General features: G+C 40.1%; 1 protein-coding gene across 1 annotated transcript; it reads left to right on the plus strand.

Moving 5' to 3' along the window:
- The first annotated feature begins 9,939 nt into the window (after positions 1-9,939).
- On the plus strand, positions 9,940-22,857 carry trim25 (tripartite motif containing 25). The gene is made up of 8 exons (XM_086083528.1): positions 9,940-10,630; positions 12,606-12,701; positions 13,408-13,641; positions 15,560-15,728; positions 17,547-17,636; positions 17,720-17,869; positions 17,965-18,021; positions 20,368-22,857. The coding sequence occupies exons 1-8, from the start codon at positions 10,022-10,024 to the stop codon at positions 20,898-20,900; spliced, it is 1,938 nt and encodes a 645-aa protein (XP_085939654.1). The 5' UTR covers positions 9,940-10,021; the 3' UTR covers positions 20,901-22,857.
- Positions 22,858-22,963: the final 106 nt, after the last annotated feature.

Below are 22,963 nucleotides of genomic sequence, written 5' to 3' on the forward strand. Positions count from 1 at the left end.
TCTAAATTTCTCATAAGCCATTACGGCAACCCAAATAATCGCTACAACAGCGACGCAACAAGCTACTCAATTGGTGACTGCAGACTCGAGGCAGGCAAGGGGAGCGAAGGATAGAAATACTGCTGCCCAAATTTTTTTATTTCATAATTAACATACACCCATATGCTTAGACGCAATTATATAAAAAATGTATATACATTAAAAAAAAACTTTTAAAAAATCATCTATGTAAATGTTTACGTCTCGTGACTCCAGAGTCCAGACTCCAGTTGATCGACGGGTGAACGGACAGCTCGGTATCAATGAGAGGTCTTGGTCATCGTGTTATGGCATTGAGATTTAAATGAAGATAAGATGATGGCTCAAAAATACAAGAAGAAAGACGCCATCCAGTGTCCAGTTTAGAAAAAGAAAAAAAGAGGATAAAAGGTAGGCCAGTTTCTATGAGTGATGTGAGTGACAGTATGGGCTTGCTAATATGTTGCAGAGCCACAAAAGATGACTGTAATTCATTTGGTATTTAGTTTTGCTGAACTAGCAAATATTAGAATTGATGCATCATTGTGATGCAACTAATTTCACCCATATATCTAGTTTAGTATGTAGTAGTGGTGCAACAGATCACAAGAGTCACGGTTTGGATCGGATCACGGATTTCAGTCACGGTCGAATCGGAGTGGGCTAGGCGCCACCGCGCCTTACAATGGGGAATATGCCACGGAGGAGGTGGGGCTTCCGACTTGCGGGTTTTCACACATCAGATTGGTTTCCGGTTCCATTTTCCAACCTGTGGGCCGCGTCCCAGTATTTGCGCTTCCAACTTTGTGCCCCTCGGTTGCGCGTTCCCGTCGACGGGTGCGAGTGTGTAGTGTGTCTGTCTCAGTTGTCCGAAGCATTTCAGGAGCGCGCGGTTGGGGGACACAGGGGTGGGGGCGCGAGTGTTGGAACGCAGCCAGCAGTGGCCGGAAACGGTGCTGATGTGTGGAAACCCGGAAGTCGGAAGTCCATGGCATCTACCCCATAATCATGCCTCGCCGGCGTCAAAAACATTCACAGCCCAAAAACGAAAAAGAACACGCCAACAAAACAAAGAGGCACCACCCCGTGGTGCGGTGCCACACTGCGGATTGTTACAGTCACTGACTCACTACTTTGGATTTAAATAATGTCATAAAATAATCTCTTGGTTTTCAGGCAACCAAGGGAACTTGTAAAATGTCTCATGATTACACGCCGAAACCTTATGAAATGAAGTTAAAAAGATAATGTAACTTCTAATCTGCATCATTCAGACTGCAATTAGGCTACACCTGAATTGATGGGGGAAAAAAATCATTAAAAATTCAAAGTTCTAGGGAACAATACACCACCCCAGGTATCCAACCGAAGTACTTTCATGCAAAGCTGACCCAAAGCTTTATAAAATCTGCAATTTAGACCATTACCCCTGATTAAAAAAAATAATAATCATTTAAAAACGATCAAGCTTGCATTGTACTTAACAAGCAGTCTCTGATGTCAATTGCCTTCAATTAGTCCACGTGTCGCATGACCGCAGCGTAGTGGGGGAGCAGACTAAAGGGACAACATGAGTGCCTTGGGTGTTTAGTTTGCATTGTAGCCTACTTATTAAAAAAAAAAAAGAAGTGTACGTGTGAAGTCTGTTTTAAAAATAGCCCATCAATGATTGGATACTGTGTCTTGCTAAGAAAAATTAAAACAGGAAGAATAAAAAATGTTTTACTTATAAACTAAATGTACAATTTTTTCTATATTTTGTTTAAAAACAAACTAGAATGTATTACATGGGGGGAAAAGCTATTATTTCCCCAAATATTTCAAATAAGCACATTTTAGAGCTGTCATTTTAATACTTTGACATTTTTACTCATATCGGCTCATGCCTGTACATAAATTTTCCCGGTGTGTCTGTGAAAACTGCTCCTTGCTCTGCAGTGCTTGCACATTTAGATTAGGCATGCCGCTTGATGGTAAACCAGAAGAGCTGCTAACAATTTATTTTTTGCCATCCAGCACTAAAAATGTAAGTAAATTAATGTAAAATATTGGGATATATATCGTCTTGAAGATCATGTATTGGGATACATATCGCGACCCCTGTATCGTGATACGTATCGTATCGCGAGGTTGTTGGCAATACCCAGCCCAACCGGACGTTTGACACTTCATGGGTTCAGGAAGTGGTTCGACTTCGCAATGCTTCTCAGCAAAGGTTGCGTGTCAGTGGGTGTTTTGAGCGTTGCAAGACGCATGGAGGCTGCTAAAAAAATTATATATATATATATATATATATATATATATATATTAGGGATGCACCAAAATGAAAATGTTTGGCCAAAACCAAAAATTTTACATAAAAAATGCTTGGCCGAAAACCGAAACGCTGGAAAAAAATATCATTGCATTTATTATAATTAATTAAAATTATAATAATATTATAAAATATTTATTTAGCACTGGCATTTTAACCAAGCACAATATAAATTGAAACATGCCCACACCACAGACATGTTGGCTAATAAATAAGGGTTGAGCCTTTTCTGGCGGTGCGATTGCATTTTATGGTCAATGTAGCTCGCACAGGCGGGCACAGATGTGTGCGGCAGGACAAGGTGCGGCGCACTTAAAATAAGCACATTCACATATTAACCAAAGTTTACAAATAAATCAATACATTTGTTTGCACCAGCTAATCAGGTTCGGGAACGGACTGTAAAATCACACACAGCGTCCTGTACAGATCTGTCGCCACCCGGAGATAGCGGTAAGTGTTTAAAACTGTTGATAGCAATAGTGCTAGCATTAGCTAAAGTATTTAGCACGGCCACCGGGATGCCGGTGAAAAAGTGGAACCGTTCGAGGGGCTCTTGTAAAAAAAAAAAAGGGGAAGGCGCTGCAGGAGAAAGAGTGGCTCACCTCTATTGCAATACACGGCAGTTCTGTCTTTTTTGCGACGCCCCTCCCCCCGGTGTGTGCAATGACCCCGGGAGCTGCTGGGACCAACCGGTGCAAACTCACACGGTGAAACTCCAGCAAGAAGAGAGGCGGACACTTACCTCCGCGTTCATTGTTTAATTCAAACAGACGCTTGCTTACAATGGTTTTTTGCTTGCGTTACCACAACCTATTTCGGCCATATTCTTTCAGCTTTAATTTTATTTCGGCCGATATATATATATATATATATATATATATATATATATATATATATATATATATATATATATATATATATATATATATATATATATATATATATATATATATACATACATAGTATTCACATGACGTCACTGACGCCCACCTATCGACCCAGAACGCCTTTGGTGTGGCAAGCGGCCAGCAATACAACGCAAGCAAATGCCAAGGAGCGCTCGTTTTGCTTACTACAAACTACCTTGATTGATTCATTCCGGATTTTCACAAACCGCTTTACAATGGTGTACACGTGTGCCGTTCACGGGTGCAAAATTGGGCGAACAAGGATGTGAAATGAAACTTCAAAATAGTTTTCACATGCCGTCATTTGCCCCACATTGTGTGCCGGTGGTCCATGGAATGTCGAATGGGAACGCCAAAGTGTCCGGAATTACAAAGATACATCGAAAGGATTTCCAACCGACAAAGTCTACCGTTCTGACCATTTTGATTAAGATAAGTGTCAATGTAAGATGGTAAAAAATGTTTTTACTATAATGCAATCATGATAATGAGCTGCTAGCCGTGGCTAGCTCTGGCTAAAAATAGATTAGTGGTCAAGATGTTCGATTTTGAGATCTCTCCAAATACCCTCCTTAGCGTCTCTTATTTTCCTTTCCCAGCAGCCCAAAATTTGAATTTGTTGGTAAAGTGTACGAAAATAAGTGATGAATCAACAATGTTGTTGTTGTTTTTGTTGTTGTAACATGCTAGTCGGGCAACTAGCTTGCCGAGATTCTTCACCTCAAATTCACAATTGATAAATGCACATAGCAACGAATAAAACATGAAAGTACAGAAGACGCAAGAATGTCCGTTTTGAGAGCCATTCTACCTTAGAGTAAGTTAAGTTTAAGTTAAATAAGTTTCCATGTCGTCGGGTCCGGGCAGTATTGGCAAATGTTTTTAATCCAATCGATCCCACTAACCAAACGTTTCAACATGTATCGCTGTAAAGAATGTTTAGCTAAATCTTCCGCATACGTTTTGCTTACACAAGCAACGTTGGAGGAAGCTGGGGGTGATATTCATCAATAACAAGAGAACATTCAGTGTAAACACAATAGAAACAAAGCGGACTCCCTGAAAAGTTGCCCCATCATGAGGGGCGGACTTGCGATCCCGTGGCGTCAATGAATACTATGTATAATGTTGGAAATCATTTCTTTGATTTCTGCGTGTTCAAATAAATTCAAAGTTGAAATCTGTGAACAAGTTTGCCAGCTTTATTTCAGATTCTGAAAGCCACTTGGAGCTACTGCTCAATCATCGCAGCTCACCCACAAATGTGTTCTTCTCAAAGTTCATGCATGCATATATACAGAAATCGTTCCCTCCCCCTTCATTGACAAAGACAGTACCTTTTGGTCTATCCTCAACATGTGACATTTTCCTGTCACAACAAATCTACACACCCCCTCTCCTTATCTCTTCCTCAAGGATGTGGGCAAACACCTTGGCCACACCACCTCCCTGCACCAGGCCCCCCATAAAACTCCACACAGAGCACAGCCCCCCCCTTTGATCTTGTCCTGTCAGCAGAGTGGAATACAATCAGGCCATCTCCCATTGAGTTCTTTCAGTCCTTAACAGATGTGAGGTAAACAATTGGCTTCCTAGATAAACTATTGAACTCTGTAGAGCTTTGCACCAGAGATTCCCGCATATCTGCCTTGTGGATTCCGACACCTCACTTCCTTAGGGGGAAAACAGACCACATTCTACCACAGTTGTATTTATCTAACTAAAATCAAAAACACTTTGAAGAATATATATGTAAAACAGAAAAACAATGTTAATAATTCTAACATTCCCTCATTTGAACTATTCTATAGTTCAACACCTTAAGACATTGTTTTTAAAGGAAAATACCAAATCAGATTAACATTGAAAGAAGTGTCGTGATGTCACAGCTTTTGTAGATGTTTTCTCTTCTCTCAGCCATCATGTGATGAAGCTCGTTGTTGAATGAAAAGAGTGTCGCAATAGTTCGTCTCTTCTTTTAAGAATTTGGGGTAGACTACCCAAATTCTTCGATTTGCCACCTGGGATTATTCTGCCCAAAATGTGACTGTTCAAGGAATGATTGCCCAAGAAAAGGCACTTGCTCTTGATCCTCGTACAATAAGATTGAATGATGTCCTCAAACGCCAGCTCCGGAATTGGACATCGGGACATCAGCTGACGTTGTTTTCCCAGTTGGAGGTGATGAGATTGATGATCATCAGTTGATAAGATAGCTGAGCCTGGCACGTCTCCGGCAGCCTTGTAGACCAGATGTGGAATGTCGTCTCCATCCTCCTTTCTGTGCAGCGAACTGCACAAGATTTCCTCTCCGTCACCCCCTTGGGCCGTTCTCCTGAGTGCAGAACATTTTCATTTAGTCTCTCATAAACTCACATAAATTTTATTTGGAGGAAAAACCCTGATAGTTTTGTTAGTTGGGATTAGTAAATGTTATTTGGTTGAGATCCGTAGGTCCTGTGCTGTTGGAACAGGAAAAGATCTATTTTTGTGACATTAAAATAGAGCCCAGCCTTTGATTGAGTTGAATGACATTCGCTCATTCATTGATATAAGACAGAGCTTGTAAATATTTATTTTTCAAATAGGTTTTGTTCAATAATAGGTAATTTTTTTACCACGACTAAATTTGTTCTAAATTTGCATAACTGTGCCTTTCATATCTCTTATTCTCTTCCCAGAATCCCATGACCGGCTGAATCCTGGCATGCTGGGAAAAACTCACATATATTCATATTATCTATACTCTTTTGCAAACACTGGGCTCCAAACATTACATTTTTCACATGTGATTCTGAGATAAAAGATATAATATAATATAATTACCTTCATTCGGCGAATATGCATTATTGTCCATGCTTGCTTCAGACTTACTTTGCGATCGATTTCCTCTGGTAGATTTCTTCATATTCAAACTGTGGATTATCACTTTCAAACTCACCCTGTCAAATGGAGTGTAGGCGATACCCCACAACCTTTGTAATTTTGTTTTTAAGTTCGTTTTTCATTCTCTAACCCACAACCTTTTAATTTTGTATTGAATTTTCTAATTCATCTACATTGGTTAATATCTTAAACACGAACTGTCCTTCTGTTCATTCCTCCCTCATTTTGGCAAAGATCTACAGATCTTTACAAACACGCATTGCACTTCAAAGGAAGACACATCAAAAAACCCCGTTAGCTCATAAATAAGGACTGCCAGACTACAGCCCCCGCAAAAGACGTCGTAAAATTCACAACTCTCAAAATCAGATTGTGAGGCAACCGAGATAGCCGCAGGACACCGCAAATAATTAGCACAATCAGATAAAAACTAAAACACTAAATGTGAAAACTTTGGAGACATGAAAAACAATACTACTAGATTTAAGCAAACTAAAAATGATTCAGAAACTACTAATCAACCCCACCTCTTCTACAGATTAGTGGGGCTCGTAAAAACACAGCACAAAAAATATCTCTGGGATTTATAAATCACAGTGCTGTGAGAAAAAAAATAATAATCGAAAATGAATCATCAAATTATCAGTTATTTGTTGAATAACAATATCTCAGTATGATAAGATGTAAGTTTCAATATTATGTCTATAGAACATATACTTAGATAAGACATATTCATAACATATACTATTGTGAAGACTTCTGGGAAGACTTCTACATAATGCTGCACTTCGTATTCAACTTTAACTGCAGCTGGACGGAGCCCAGAAAAAATTTCCCCACAGGGAAAACAAAAGTATATCGTATCGTATTAGTTAAATTCCCATTGTACCAAGTCAGAAACTGATTATCCCAAGAAAATAGGCAGACATTTAGTAGGCCCTTCTCAACAATAAAATAGAGGAACTAAGATTGAAATTAATTTTTTTTCCAATCCCTCATTCCAAATTCACATATGTCGTGTTCAATTTCCTGAAATACCTTGCTATAGATCACAGTTCCCCATCCAACACATTAAAAATGCCTTGCATATCACTATGTAGCATATCTCAGAACAAGGATTCCCATTCCGACCACCAACTTTCTTTGTCCAGACCCCCAGCAAAAGGCAGGACGGCAGCTGTTGTCAATGTTCAATCCTGGCCAGCAGGGCGGCTGCTGTGGCAGCAATGTTCAGAGCAGGCATTTAGATTTCCTCTGGATGCAAAACAGCCATAGGGGAGAAGTCACTGGAATGAGACGTGTACACAGTCACTGGGCATTGAGGAATTTGAGCATTATGATTGTCTGTCGGCACGGGAGGAGAATGACTGTGCTGCGGCGCGAAGCTCTTTGACTCTTTGTCACGAACATCCAAACGTTGGAAATTGCTGTCTGCAATGGCGGGCTCGATGACACATAGTCTTTCTGAGAGCTCACCTGACCAAAAAATGCACACTCGTTGATGCAATGCATTAAAAATGCCAGATTGAGGATGTGGGATTATAGCAAGATATTTCACTTCTTAAAAATATTTCAAACTTGTTCTTTTTAGAATGCCCCTCAAAAACAGCCACTAGAAATACTTGCAAATACAACGTATCCGTAGAGCTGGGCGCATCCCGTGTGCAGATAGTCATCAAACCCCATCCGCTTTGGAACTTTAAGCATCAGTTTCTGCCCAAAAAGAAAAAGTTAACCTGGCTCGTCTTTATCAAAAACAGTATAGTATAAAAGACTGTCAAAGGCAGTCACTAAAAAATAAAAACACTAAATTAATATTTTTCTACAAGAACTTAGCAACAGCCTTAAAAAACGGTTACTTATTTTGTTTTATCATCCTTCTCTTACCTATGAAAGAGAAAAACTCACAATACGAGGACACATGACTAATCCCCCACTCACACTCAAACCCCATCTTTTTCCATACAGAGGAGGAGAGAAAATTTCTTCATTTAGCATCCCTCAACATCGCAAAACCCATTTTACCACATTCCTTTTCATAAAACAAAGAAGGTCATCCCCGGTTTGGCAACACTAATGGAATGACGCATTACTCACATGTCATTTGCATTGCAAGATGAAGTGCTTGTTGTGCGCTAGTGGCGTACACCAACAATTAGATTTGTTAACCATTCATCTATCATAACAACTCTCTGTACTGATAAGCACAATTAATCCCCACCACTTCAGTATTCATAAACACAATCCCCATTAAGTTTTCATGCAATCAATGCCTCATTATTTGCTATTATATTTCCTACAGGATTACTATTTTTCATAACATTACATTTCCTACACAATATTAATGACCCTAACCCTGATTTACTGCATGAGTGTAACATAATGTTACTCTTTTTCAACAGATGTACAGTTCGGCAACGTCAGCATGTTACAAAATAAAAGTAAAAACAATACCTTAAATAATAATGCACAAAACAAATATTACTCAATTACTGATAAATAACTAAAAATACACATTTTGGGGGGGGGGGGGGGGGGGTCTGGGAAGCGAACGCACGCCACCCGCATCGAAAACAAGCCGCGGATAGTTGGCACGCCCGAACCATTGCGATAAACGCATGCCTCACGAGAGGGAGCTTGTCTTTTGGGCACACGGGTTGGATCCCGACTCAAGCGTAAGTACTAAGCAAATATCCCTTAAAGGGACTGCAACATGAAAATTCCAACTTTTTTGAGCTTTTAGTCATGTTAAAATGCTAATTCCTCACCAAAAACATGACCAAAATTGTGTTTTCCTCCATTCGCCCCTGTATGAGAAAATCTAGGTTATTCTGCTCTCCAAGCACCAGCCCCTCCCAACCTGAGAAAACGAGCTGTTGGCACGGTTTGATGTCATTTGATGCGGCCCCACCCCCGCACCGCTTCTGCGGACTAAACGCACGCCCAATTTCTTTGAGACCTCCCTCCATGAGATAATGTCAAAAGTAGCCTTTATCAATAAACATTCTGTCCAGATGAATTCAAAGCAATCAATTATCCTTCACATTTGCAATGCCACAGTGCAAAGACACGGTTGTACTACAACCGCTGGCCGGTCTTGCAGCGCCAATTGGCAGCAGAAGGGCGCGGCAACCACACGAGGAGAGGCGGGGTTTTACTGAACCGGGCTTTGCTTTGGTGCTTCAGTGAAAGCAACATATGGGATATCTAGTGGACGAAAGAAGTAAAAGCAACCTATGTCATTGAAGTGGAGAAGTGTGAAACAATCACTCACACTTATCTTTCATCAAGAAAAGTCTCAATAAATCAGACACAGAACATGTATTATTTGCAAAAGTCTGTGCTAGTAAAAAAAAAATAATTTTCATAAATAAAATATGATTGATATGTGTGTATGCTGATGTTTATTATAAACGTGAGCACTTGTAAACAGTTACAAAAGGACGCAGGCCATGGAATTATTTATTTAGAAATTTGTATTTAAATTTTTTTTTTAACTTCCGCAATCGAAGATTTTAATGCGGCTCCTCTTCACGCTCTCGAATTGTGCAGTTTTGAAAATATGCGTCTTTTACTGTAATAAAAAACAAACAAACCACCAAGTACCAGATCTACTGAGTTGTAATGAGGCAACATTTACAAGCAATTTCCATTTCCCTATGGTTGGTATGAGTCAATATTAATTAATTGAGACCCAAAAAAAATGTATCCCCACAAACATGATCTCCGTAATCCGAACTTGATTACGCTACGACTACGCCCCTTTTGTCCTTTTAGCGGAGTTTGATAGGGCACACTGACAGTCATGTGACATTGTGATAGAATCTCAACCAGTTTCGTGAAAAGTGGAGTTAAGTTTCGTTTTTCTCTTCAGCTCCATTGACACGTCGACATGGCGGAAATGGAAGGCTGTGAGTTCTCTCTGCTCAGCCTTGGTGACGAGCTGACCTGCAGTATCTGCCTGAGTACTTTTGACTGTCCGGTGACCATCCCTTGCGGCCACAATTTCTGCCAGGAGTGCCTTCTCACCACTTGGAAAGAAACCTATACCTGTCCGCAATGTCGGACCCACTACACCACCAAGCCGGAACTGAAGAAAAACACGGTCCTCAGCGCCGTGGTTGAGACCTTTAAAGTGCGGTCGAATAGCGAGGCAGACATGTGCGTGTCCGTGTCCGAAATGGCGGAGAGCGCAGCGCCCACAGGTGCAGCTATACGCTGTGATACGTGTATGATGGCGGAAGCGGTCAAGACGTGCCTCACTTGCATGGCCTCCTATTGCTCCGAGCACCTGCGGCCGCACCGCGACAATCCGGTGTTTCGCGTACACCAGCTGACCGAGCCTGTCGACGACGTGCTGGAGCGCATCTGCCCGGACCACCACAAGCTCATGGAGCTTTTCTGCACCCAGCACGAGCGTCTCATATGCACCCTCTGTCTCCAGCAAGTGCATAAAACCTGCGACTTTATCGCACCCGAGCAGCAGAGGACCAAGCAAGAGGTATGTTGTAACTAAAATGGAGAATACCATAATGTGAACGTTCCGTGAAGAAAAAATAAACTGTCCAGAGATGTGAATGACATCACTTGAGTAATGTTTTATAACTTTTGGACAATTAGTGTCATACTTTTTTTTTTTAACTATCAAAAGGGCACCTTTTTGTTTACCAAAGTAATTCATGCAATTTAGACTGGAAAATTATCTTTTTATAACGTGTCATTATGTATAACACATAATGTGCCTGTATGAGGATCAAATTTATGGCGTTGCTTGATACACGAGTAACACGACTTATGAAAATTTAACTCATAACGCCTTATACGAGCCAATCAATAACAAAACGTGAACACTACACAACACATCTCGCCCAAAGTCAGCTGGGATTGGCTCATCAGCATAAAAATAAAAAATGATGAATGGTTTTGTGGTCTAAACAAAAATGTGACGTCAACTACACTCTAAAAACTGAATTGTTGGCTCAACTTAAAACTTGAGGTAACAATTTGCATGCATCTTTTTAAGTTATTTCAACTCAGCCATCATTGTGTAAATGCCACAAGATTACTTTAGTACAGTGGTGTCCAAACTCGGTCGCAGAGGGTCGGGGTCCTGCAGGTTTTGGATGTTTCCCTGCTCCAACGCACCTGTTCCAATGAACAGGATCGTTATCGGGCCTTATGCAGAGCTCGCTAATATAAGCTTCAGGTATGTTGGAGAAGAGAAAAATCCAAAACCTGCAGGACTCCGGCCCTTGAGGAGAGCGTTTGGACACCACTGTCCTATAGAAAAAATGCTGTCTGTCCAGATAATTAACCAACAGATTTTAAACCTTATGGTGCTAAATAAAGACTCCAACAAACATTGAATTAATAAAAGGGGTGTATTAAAACAAGCCTGCTACTACTGTGAGAAGAAGAATTTTAACATAGACAATAAAAAAACGAAATCTTACTATTTGCATAGTGTCACTTGGCATGGCAGCATCAACTTTCGCTGGAGTGTTTTATAGTGTGCACAAAAATAGGTTGTTGTTTTTTGGGGTAAGATTTCACAATTATATTTTGTTTCGTAAGTTTATTCTTTTGCCCATGTGCTCATTGCTACCCGCAACAGACAGTCCTGCGGGTTTTGGGGGTTTCCCTCTTCCAACACAAGCTGATTCCAATCAACAGGATCATTATCAGGCTTATGCAGAGCTTGCTGATGAGCTGATCATTTATCAGCTGTGTTGGAGAAGGGAAACATCCAAAACCTACAGGACTCCGGCCCTCGAGGACAGTTTGCCCACTCCTGCAGGATCATGTCTTCACTTACAAATCTTCTCAGCTCAAATCAGCTATCAAGGTTCTCGCAAATTGTAAATTCTCATATACAGTCCAGTTGTCCTCGGAAATTTAAGTAAACATCTAATGATTGTATATCATCTGCTATCACACACCAATCTTCTATTCATTATGGTTAAGTTCACCTCTCATTCTCATATTTTTTTTTACATTCCATTTGTATTGATCCCACTCGTCCTCATGTTTATCAACTTTATCAAAAATAAAAAGTGTTTGTCCTGCTGTCCTGGCACGTCCGTCTTTTACTCAGCTTTTAAAGAATGGTTCTGGGATTTTAATGTTGTCTTCACTTAATATACTTCCATGTTAAGTCAAGGTAAACATGTCTGGTCAGAAACAATATATTTTTGAGTTAAGACTGCTTTCTTTGTTTTAATTTAAACCATGTGGTTATCAATTGATTATAATGTGTTCATGGAACAAACAATTTTTTTAATACATTGAAACTCCTTGATTTTAAGCTTACTTACTAACCCCTGAATCATTTTTTAGAGACAATTGGGTGTTGTTTTTTTGTCCAAATCCACACCAAGACAGTCAGAAGTCAAATGAAATGTACATTTTTAATGTTGTTGTTGTTGTGACCTACTAAACAGGATTATTTAAATGCATCTGTTTTATTGTCTTTGCAGTCCAACATCAGACAGAATTTAGGTTTTTTGGACAACAAGATTAAACAGAACGAGATCGTCATATCTCAAATGAAAGAAATGCAGCTTACCCTGAAGGTAACAACACACTTTTATAGTATATGGGGGTAATTTAAAAATTCCAAACCATAATATGACAGAATTCCTGCAAATTCCTACAAAACCAGAAACATCACTAACCAATTTTACTGGTTTCCAACATATGATAAAAAGCGTAAAGTCACAAAAACATCTACTATTTTGGTGCGATACTCTTTGTCTACACAAGTGAAATCACATGACAGGCCAAACTGCAGTCATGAGATCCGTCAGGTTTGGAGGTCATCTCTATGGCTATTGACTTAACAATAAAACATGTGCTCTGTCTTCAGAGATGGTGTAGCTGAGCTCAACTGTAAAAACTGGTGCATCTTGATTTCCGTGCCAGTGGGAGCCTCATTTGGCCTGTTTGGGAATTTGGGGAGACAGCTCTGCTCCATTGTGGGCATTCTGGCCACAATGGTTATTGTCAATAGATTCATGTTTGTGTTTACCTTTTTGATTTTAATTAATCAAACTTTATCTGTATGTCATTTGAACATGTATGACTGACGGCATCATGTTTATTTATTTATTTTCGAGCTCTTGGGTTGTAAGAGGACAAACACTGGCAACGTACGTCAGTGTTACGCCCTTGCTAGGGTTTGTTCAGCTGCCAGGCGTACTACTAATGAGACATTATAAATAAATGGTGACATACTTTTACATAATACTGGCTGTGGATCATTTTGTTTTCATATTTTAGGGCACCGCCAAAACCAAGAAGTTGGCTATGGCTCATGATTATGAACGGATCCGAGACATGCTGGCCACTGAGGAACGCGGCGCCATGAGCGTGGTGGACCAAGAGCTGGAGTCTACTCAGACAAAGCTCAGGGTTGTCATGAAAAGGTTTTCTGAAAATATTGTTAACTTGAACAAGGCTAAAGTGGACATCCAGAGTCTGCTTGGTCAGTCACAAACATCGGCCTTTCTTCAGGTAAGATAACAATGTTTTTTTCCTGTTCTCTCATTAAGCACACTGATGATTTTCGACATCTTGCTTTGTACTTAAAACTGAAAGTCTTGCAACTATAACATTTTGACTTGGAAAATAAGCCCAAGTTCTTCATTCGGTCAGGCAAAACACCAGCTTTGTTGTTGTTGACCTGTCAATTTTGAGATACAGTAATATGCTATTACTATAATCCATTTACTGTAAAGTAAAGGTCAGGTAAAGCCCATAGTGGCCCTTCTAACAACTGTGAAGGCTCAGCAGAAAGTCAACAACAAAGTGAGATTTTTCAATCTTAAGAGTCATGAATCTTGGTTGTGGGTGTGTTTCAAAGGCGGGTAGTAGCAAAGGAGCAGTTGATGATGCAGTTACATAATGCAGCAATGTTTTCAGAATGACTCATCTCGCTTACTCACTTTATTTAATGCACTACAGAAAACAAAACTATTAAAATTGACCCTTGGACTTTTAAGACTTGGACTATTCACAAACTTGGCTTGTCTAACTGTTGCTAAATTTTTGAAAGTTGAAATTACACAACCACATTATATAATAAAAAATGTAATTACTCTTTACATTTGCAGTACAGGTAGTCCTCTAATTACCAACTTCAGACTTGCGAACATTCGCAATTGGGTGCACATACGAACAAATGACTGATGTTGATGTCCATAAATGCCATACAATTCCTAATTGCGCTCACAGGTTCATATTTTTAAAGGGGTGCTCAATCACAAATCAACGTTCTTTTCCCTGATAAACTATAAACGAGTTTCTACTTGTTAAATGGCAGTGGCTAATATAAGCCTGAATTCTCAGATAAATGTTCATACAAATCTTACAGCGTACATGTACAAGTTTACTGATTTGTATTTTCTAAATTTGAGTTTTTAAAAAAATCGCAATAATCAATTTATAGATTCATATCGGGATTAATTGGTATCGAATCGAATCGAATCGCGATGCGAATCGAATCGCCAGGTACGAGGCAATTCACACCCCTACTTTCTACTAATTTTGTCTACGCGTCCTGGGCATTATTTTGACATTTTAGTGCATGTTGGTTGAAAGCTTGAATTTGAGGCATAAACCATCTGTGTAGCGCCATCTTCAGGTTAAACACTGGGATAAACACAATTTGGCTGTTTGTCCTCTCATTGGACAAGAAGAGACTACCGACGTCACTTCTTGAATCTGACGTAGTCACTCTGCCACCGTGATGTATACAAGCCCAAATTCTGAAAATATTACCATTTATATTATCTTATTAATAGTAATCAGAAATTTTGTAACAAAAATGAATCCTGAGTAATTTTACAATGTCATGTAGGTGGTGATCTTTGCACCTTCCAGTGGACAAAATTAGCAACAACAGTTAATTTTAGTGAAAAACAGCAAGTTATGTTGTGTCCTCAGGAGCCAGAATGGACCCCCTGACTGGCCGATTCTGGCCCGTGGGCCGTACTATGGAGTATTTCAGTTCTTAAATAGAGGCAAATCATATCAAACGGGAAAACTGATTTGCATAAAAAAAATTTTTTGGAAAATGAAAATAATGTCTCATTGTGTTCATCTTTGACAAATGCACAAAAATGTCAATAACAAACAAACAGCGGTGGTCAATCCGAATCCAAAAAGTAAAAACCGTGCCATAGTTTGGCTTTGGCCACACGTGCTTCTACTCAACCGGCATTCAAACAAGCTCCCCGGAAGCTCTGCAGCCTCTTGGAGCAATTTAATTTTATTGGTAACACAGTATGTGCATGTAAATGTACAAGATGTGTTTTCTGGATTTAATACTTTTTTTTTTTTATTAATCATAATTAACAATTTTACATCCAATTTGAATATCCGTTCTTCCATCAGCAGGATTCATTTGACAGTTGTGCTTCCCTTCTCACAGGCTTCACTTAACCTGCCCAAAGCTGCAGCGTTTGAGCCGTACACCCCTCGAATCAACTTTAGCTCCAAAAAGTTGACAGCAACTGAGGAGTTTGCTGATAATCTGAAGAAACAGTTGTGTTACATCCTCAATCAGCCTGTTGATGCCAGACCACTATTAACTGAAAGAGGTAACATTTTCAGTGGGAGCGCTGTACTCTGCCAGGCATATACAGTAGACATTAAAAGCTTGTTCAAATGCCAAGTGCTTATGATATAGAAAAATGAGACCAAGATAGATAAGTTAAAAAAAAATTCCACCATTAATGCACTTTTACTTGAACCTCTCAAATTGAGAGAGGAAGGATAAGCAAAAAAAAACTGAGATAATGCCTGAAGATTTGGTGCCAACACTGTTATTTGAAACTATTCATAATTCCCCAGTTCAAGCTGAAGAAAAACAACCCCAAAGCATAATGCTGCCACTACCATACTTCACTGTAGGTACGGTGTTCTTTTGGTGATGAGCAGTGTACTGCCTTCTCATTGTGTTGGGCTTCCATGTAGACCACGTGTCAAGATTCAGTCCTCAAGGGCTTGAGTCCTGCATGTTTTCGAGGTTTCTCTACTCCAACACACCTGATTCAATGATCAGGGTAATTATCAGGGTCCTGCAGAGCTTGCTGATGAACTAAAATATGAATCAGCTATGTTGAACGTGGGAAACCTCTAAAACATGCAGGACTCAGGTCGGACCGGAGAACAGGACTTTGACACCACTGATGTAGACAATGATGAGAAAGTCAGCCGAACCCTTTTTCATTAGCCAGGAAAAATGAGCATTCTGCTAGTCATGCTTGATGTTTTTTTGGCGAGTAGTCAAAACTCAAAGTCAAATCAGGCGACGAGTGAACTCAATGGCAGGTTCTTCTCAGACATAACATGGAGAAGTTGTTGGCTTGGTGCAGGCTACAACATTATGGATGTCTGGAATGCACGTCGTGTGTGAAAGCTCGTTGCTTTCAAATGCTCATTCAATTCAACTGTTAAGCAGTCAGTTAATGAAGCCCAGCGAGGCAGTGTATTAACTGTTTTGTTTACTCACTGTTGGCCTCTCACGCGATTCTAGCAAAGGACACGAAATACAAAAATACCTAGGTTAGCTTAGCACTAGCTAGCATCTGGTTTCAAGCAAGTGGATGGATTTAAAATTGGGACAAAAGAACACCCTCAGTTCTGCCATTGGCCGGTGTACGGCGAGGGATCCTGGTGGTTAAAGAACTTAAAAAGGAAAACCTTACACTGTACGCTCTGTAATTGATGAGGCTTGGTAAAGCACTTTAGAGCAGTGATTCTTAACCATTGGGCCGTGGCGTGAGCGCCATCTAGTGAGCCACAAAGTAATTTCAGTTTTGTAACTGGGCCGCGATGGCCGCAGGCAGCTTTCAATTGAGGCTTTGTACACATTTACCAGGGTAAAAACAAATACACCCCCCCCCCCCCTCCCAGTGTAGAAAAAACTATCTGTAATATTGCCCGGTAGTATTGTACTAAATTCTTTCATAATCCTGCTGTCAGCATGTTGTGGGTCGGGGCTCCTTCAGGTTACTGCACGCAATCTACGACGCTGTTACAAAATTAGAAACAGCGTCGTGGAACCGCCGTTGAATGAGCTGCTCTTGACGCTTGCAAATATCTTGCATTTAATAACGGCAAAAATATGCAGGGAAGTAATGCAGCACGTTGAAATTTGATTTCATGTTTTCTTCTATTTCCTGGTTTCGTTATGTGTTCAGCCCCTCGTCATTTTTGTCCAATGGGGGAGCACAGATCGTCACGCGGGTCGACGTGATTACACAATATAGTGCACTTGCAAAAAGCACAGTGTGAATATGAACCGCACCAAACGAAAAAATTTAAATAAAGTCCGCTGAAGTCTGTTAATAAATGACAACATACAGTTCAAGAACAACATATCATATTAAATAAATACTATGTGTATTTTTTAGTGAAGAAATTCCAGACAGGACATCCCATCACCAGTCTTCCCCTGGAAGCCAAGCCAATCAACATCAAAGCAAACAAGATTACATCCTACAGTGAGAAAATATTACAATACTTTATCATCTTTATTAACCCAAACGTCAGATGATCTCATTCTATGAAGAATTTGTTTTCTTAGGAAAACACAATAAGCCCAGTCCACTGCAGAAAGACAGTAAGGAACGTCTGAAAAATGTGTCTCGTTCTATGGAAAACCTCCTGGAGCTTGGGAAACCAAGACCCAGACCTAACCTGCCTCCGATGCATTCTGAACTCAAGGGGAAAATAGGTACACCTTGTCTGCAAGAATACAGACTGTGAACGCATGTCAATGGATGTTAGATTTATTTCAGTATTTCCATGTCTGCCTCATTTTTGCTTTAGATACGATGGACGGTCCTGTCAACCTTATCGCTGACAAAAGACACAATCTTCTGAAATGTACGTCATTGAGAGAGGATAGCTCCTTATCTTCCATGTTCTTCTTCTTATCATTGTTATTGTATTTGGCGGGACTGTGGCTCACTAGTTAGCACATCTGCCTCATGGTTGTGGGTTCAAATCCGGGCTTCGGCCTTCCTGACTGGAGTTTGTGTGTTTGGGTAATCTGGTTTCCTCACATATTCCCAAAAACATGCATGGTATGTTAATTCAGTGTTTCTCAATCACTGTGCCCGGCACACTAGTGTGCCATGAGATACTGCCTGGTGTGCCGTAGGAAATTGTCCAATTCCACCTATTTGGTAACAACTAGTGTTGGGAATAACGGAGGTTAAACTAACGCCGTTCTTTTTTCATAAACGGACTAATCGAACTAATTATTCTCCTCATATTTAGAACGCCGTTATTGTATGTGAAATGCGTTGCATTACAATTCATTTATTAGTTTCAAGCCTCAAAGTAAGCTTATGAGACATTGTGCGGGGACTAGCTCTGAAAAGGTCATTTGCACACAGTTCGAGGCACTGTTGTTGTCGGACCTTGTCACAATAAAAGTGTCTTGACAGCTGAATTGTGCAGTGACTTTTATTTTGGAGATGCCGCAGGAAGTGTCACGACGTGACGGACGTGTCTCCCTTTCCTTAGCGCGCTTCCTAGCATTTTAGCAAAGAGTTATGGCAAGCCCTTTGAGCATTTATTCCATATCCTTGATATCAGACAGTAGTGTTTCTCACTAGTTCAGTTTTTGTCAGCACTAGTTGGACAATTAGCCACACTGGCTATGCACTTGGTCATACTAGTTGCACAGAAACTCTGACTAGTCGCTCATTTTCAGCAACGTGCTAATTACTCAAACGTGAATTCTTCTCACTAGTGACATGTGTCCTATGATTTCCTTGCACTAGTTAGGTTGTGAGAGCTGAAACACCCACTAGTTAACTAGTGAAAGACAAAACACTGACAAGTTAACTAGTGAACGACTCTTGAAGTCTACATGTTGAACTAGTGACAAGCAAATGTTTTACTTTTACTAACTAGTGATGCCCCAAATATCCACTAGTTACACTAGTGAGACATTTTGACTGAACTAGTTCAACTAGTGAGGTCCAAAACGCTCACTAGTAGAACTAGTGGATGCCAACATGCTCACTAGTAAACTAGTTACACACAAAAAATTAATGAGGAGATGGGGCAGACGTGCATCCAGGGTTCCTATTGGCTCTGCAGTTAAAATACACCAATCAAGATTCAGATTTTGTCATTATCCCACCCCCTTTAATTGCATGTTTTACACTAGTTTACAAGTTGTCCTAAGGAATTGGAGCTCGTTCACAAGTGAATGTCTATTACGGTTACATGTTAACTAGTGAATGCAGAAACCCAGACTACACAACTACTTGCATCTATTTGTACCTTACAAGCTAACTAGTGAGGCTCAAAATGTTCACTAGTTAACTAGTAAATGCAGAGATATCCTCTAGTTACACAAGTTGGGCTCATTATGATGCCACTTGTTAACTAATGTGTTTTCCTACAAGTAAACTATCTGGGTACAGAGTGAGTACCTAGTAAACTAGTGACATCGATTTTATTATCACTAGTTTACTAGTGGAAGGTATTTTGTCTCACGTGTCGGCCTCAAGACTGAACTTGTACACACTTTGACTGTGCAAGTTTCACACAATTGCTCACTAGCTGGCATGTGCACACAACTAGTTAACCAGTGAAAATAATTACATTTCACTATTTGACATGTTTGCCAGTTACAACACTTCGCAAGTTCACTCGTGCGCACATGTCAACTAGTAAGAATTTTTGTTAAACTAGTATGATGTAAATGACGCCTATTATACTAGAAACATTACCTAGTGCAACAAAATTCATTACATGTTAGATATTTGTTATACTAGTTGCTTACCAGTGCTACATAAGGGCCCACTAGTTAAAAGACACGCACAACATGTAGGAAAAATGTCTAACGTGTTCTGTCAAATCTTGAACAAGTTCATTTCTTGGTCTGACTTGTGAAAGAAAATGCCTTTCACTAGTTAACTCGTTAAATAAACATCAGTGTCACTAGTTAACTAGTGACTCAGTCTGGATGTAACTACCTTGCAAGAGAGAAACCAAGTGATTCACTAGTTAACAAGTGAGGTCAAAACGAGCCCAACTAGTGCCACAAGTGGGTATATTTGCATACAGCGGTACACAGCCAATGATACAACACTTTGAAGATACGTACAATTTATTCCCGATAGTCGCCCACTGCCAGCGTAGATGATTTGAGATGCGACAGAGGAATACGGTGATTTTAATAACTTTATCTTTCTTTTTGTGTGCTAACAGATGGCACTGCACTCACTTTTGATCCAAAGACGGCGCACAAACGCATCGTACTAACTGAAGGCTTGACAAGGGCATCTGTGTCAGACCAAGTTAAACCCGCAACGCGCAACGACTGCCCCGAATGCTTCTCCGTCTGTCCTCAGGTGCTGGCCTCTCAGGGTTTCATCCGCGGGTGCCACTACTGGGAAGTTCGCTTTACTAACAGCAACTTGACCGGCATCGGCTTGGCTTACGGTAGCATTGACCGCAAAGGTCCCCGAAGTCGACTTGGCCGCAACGCCCAGTCTTGGTGCTTGGAATGGTTTGACAGCAAGCTGTCTGCTTGGTACGACAGCAGCGAGATTGTGGTGGTGAATCCCAACCCCAAGCGGGTTGGCGTGTTGTTGGAGTGTGACTCTGGCTCGGTTACGTTCTACAATGTGACTGATAGAGTCTATCCCTTCTACTCTTTTGTGTTTCCGTTCTCTGAGAAGGTGTATCCAGCTTTCTGCATCTTCACCTCTGAGTCATCCATCTCACTGTGCAAACAATAGGCCTGAGCAGCACATTGACATCCGCTAAAGTCCAAAATGCTAAAAGCAGGGGTAGGCAAGTTCGGTCCCAGAGAGCCGCAGTCCTGCATGTTTTTGATGTGTCCCTCCAGCTGAGAGGCTCCTGCAGAACGTAATTATGAGCTGATGATTTGAAACGCCTGGGTTGGAGGCAGGAGACACCGAAAACATGCAGCCGCAGCTCTCTAGGACCGAACTTGCCTATCCCTGGCTTCAAGGAATACTTAACTCATTGAGCCATTTTTAGTAGTATTTGATAACTTAATTATTTTTATGTACAATTAATACCTTTAAAAAAAAAAAAAAATTCCAGCTTGCTGTCAACTGAAGATGACATCACCTGTGCTAAGGGAATAGGTAACGACCAATCACGGCTCACCTGTTTTCTGGATTTGTTCAGCAAATGATGCTTTGATTGGTCGTTACTTGTTTCCTGAGTCCGGCTTACGTCATCTTCAGTCGACAGCAAGTGTCAAAATTTGTTTTTAAAGGTATTCATTGTTCATGAATAATAATTAAGTTATCAATTTAATTATAGACAAAATATGATTTTCTTACTGTTGTACATGGCTCAATGAGTCAAGTATTCTTTTATGTCATGGTACAATAATAGTCAATAGCATTCCAATGGAGTTTTTTGTAACTAGCTCATCTTGTTTCTTTATCAGGGCCTGTATTAGACACGATATTGAATTTTAACATGTAATTGTTCCATGCTCAACTGTTTAATAAATAGGAAAAATTGAAATAAATCAGATTCATCAAATGAATATAAGGGGGGACTCAGAAATCGCAATACTTGCAGACACTTGGCCTATCCTTTACAATGCATACAACACAACACATTTTGTCCTAAACTGTGGTGAGAAATGTTAAGTAATTTCTATTGTTTGTGTGAATGTATCCCAAGTTTTTTTTCTTTTTTAACTGGCAAAACCAAATATGAGCATTCACATGAGCGAAACCGCCACAGTCGATCTATTCGGAATTAGGAATATAAAATGAATCCATTATTTTTCTATATTCCTTCTGCTCATTAGGGTTAGGGTCATTGCCGGTCAAGGGTGAGCTGTTGCCTATCCCAGCTAACTTTGAGCAGGAGGCGGGGTTTGTCAGCCAATTGCAGGGCACATATCAACAATCAACAATGAAGTGATTCTTTTTTTTATCGCTTGATTAACTTTGACAAATGATTGGTATTATCTCTCACTATAAAACTATAACTGGAATCACAGCTTTGTGTGTGAGGTTGCTTAGACTTAGTTCAAGGTACTTTAAAAAGCCAAAGCAAAAGACAAATGAAGTCTTGTGAGGTGCTATGATGGCTTGTGTGTGTTCTGCTACAGTCACATGGCCTAAATTTGGGTGACATTTTCAGTCAGGATTTTTTTAAAGGCTGCTCAGACTCCAAATTGTATTTGTTGTCATGGTAATTGTACAAGCGCTTAAGAGAATGTTTAAAAACAACAACACATCCAATATGTCTCCTATTGCCCACCAATCAATGCTAGCATTCTGTAAGACTAACTGTTCATTTCCATGCATGTCTGCTGAAGTTGAGGACTGATCAATATGTGCAAGGGTGTGCTGACTCATTGCTGCTTGCTTTTCCGTTGGGAGTGGCTGCATTACAAAGTAGGCTATGGTCAAATATCATGCAAACACCCTTCTGTGTTGAAAATGTTTGCTTTGTTATGCTAGCAATGTAAATCATTCTCTTCCGTTGTATTTTGTTTTGTTTGCTCCGCGATTGCCAGCTGATCAGAAATTGTTGTATTGCCAAGTGTATGAGTCTGTCAGGTGTTGTATAATTGGTGTCAGATAATCATTTGTCTTGTGTTGTTTTTTCCCCTTCGAAACTTGACGTTATATGCTTTTGCACTATGTGGGCTATGTGTGTTGATTATAATTCTATTGAATAAAAGTTTCATGATCACTATTTGTGTTTTGTTTTATGATTAAAATAGTTGAACATACACTTTTAAGTAGTAAAAAATGTCTCACAAAAAGCTTGCAGAAAGGATTCCTTTTGTAGGCTAATGTCA

This window comes from Leptonotus elevatus, chromosome 8, assembly GCF_054856555.1.
Source record: "Leptonotus elevatus isolate MCC_2025b chromosome 8, RoL_Lele_1.0, whole genome shotgun sequence".
Classification (NCBI taxonomy): Eukaryota; Metazoa; Chordata; class Actinopteri; order Syngnathiformes; family Syngnathidae; genus Leptonotus; species Leptonotus elevatus.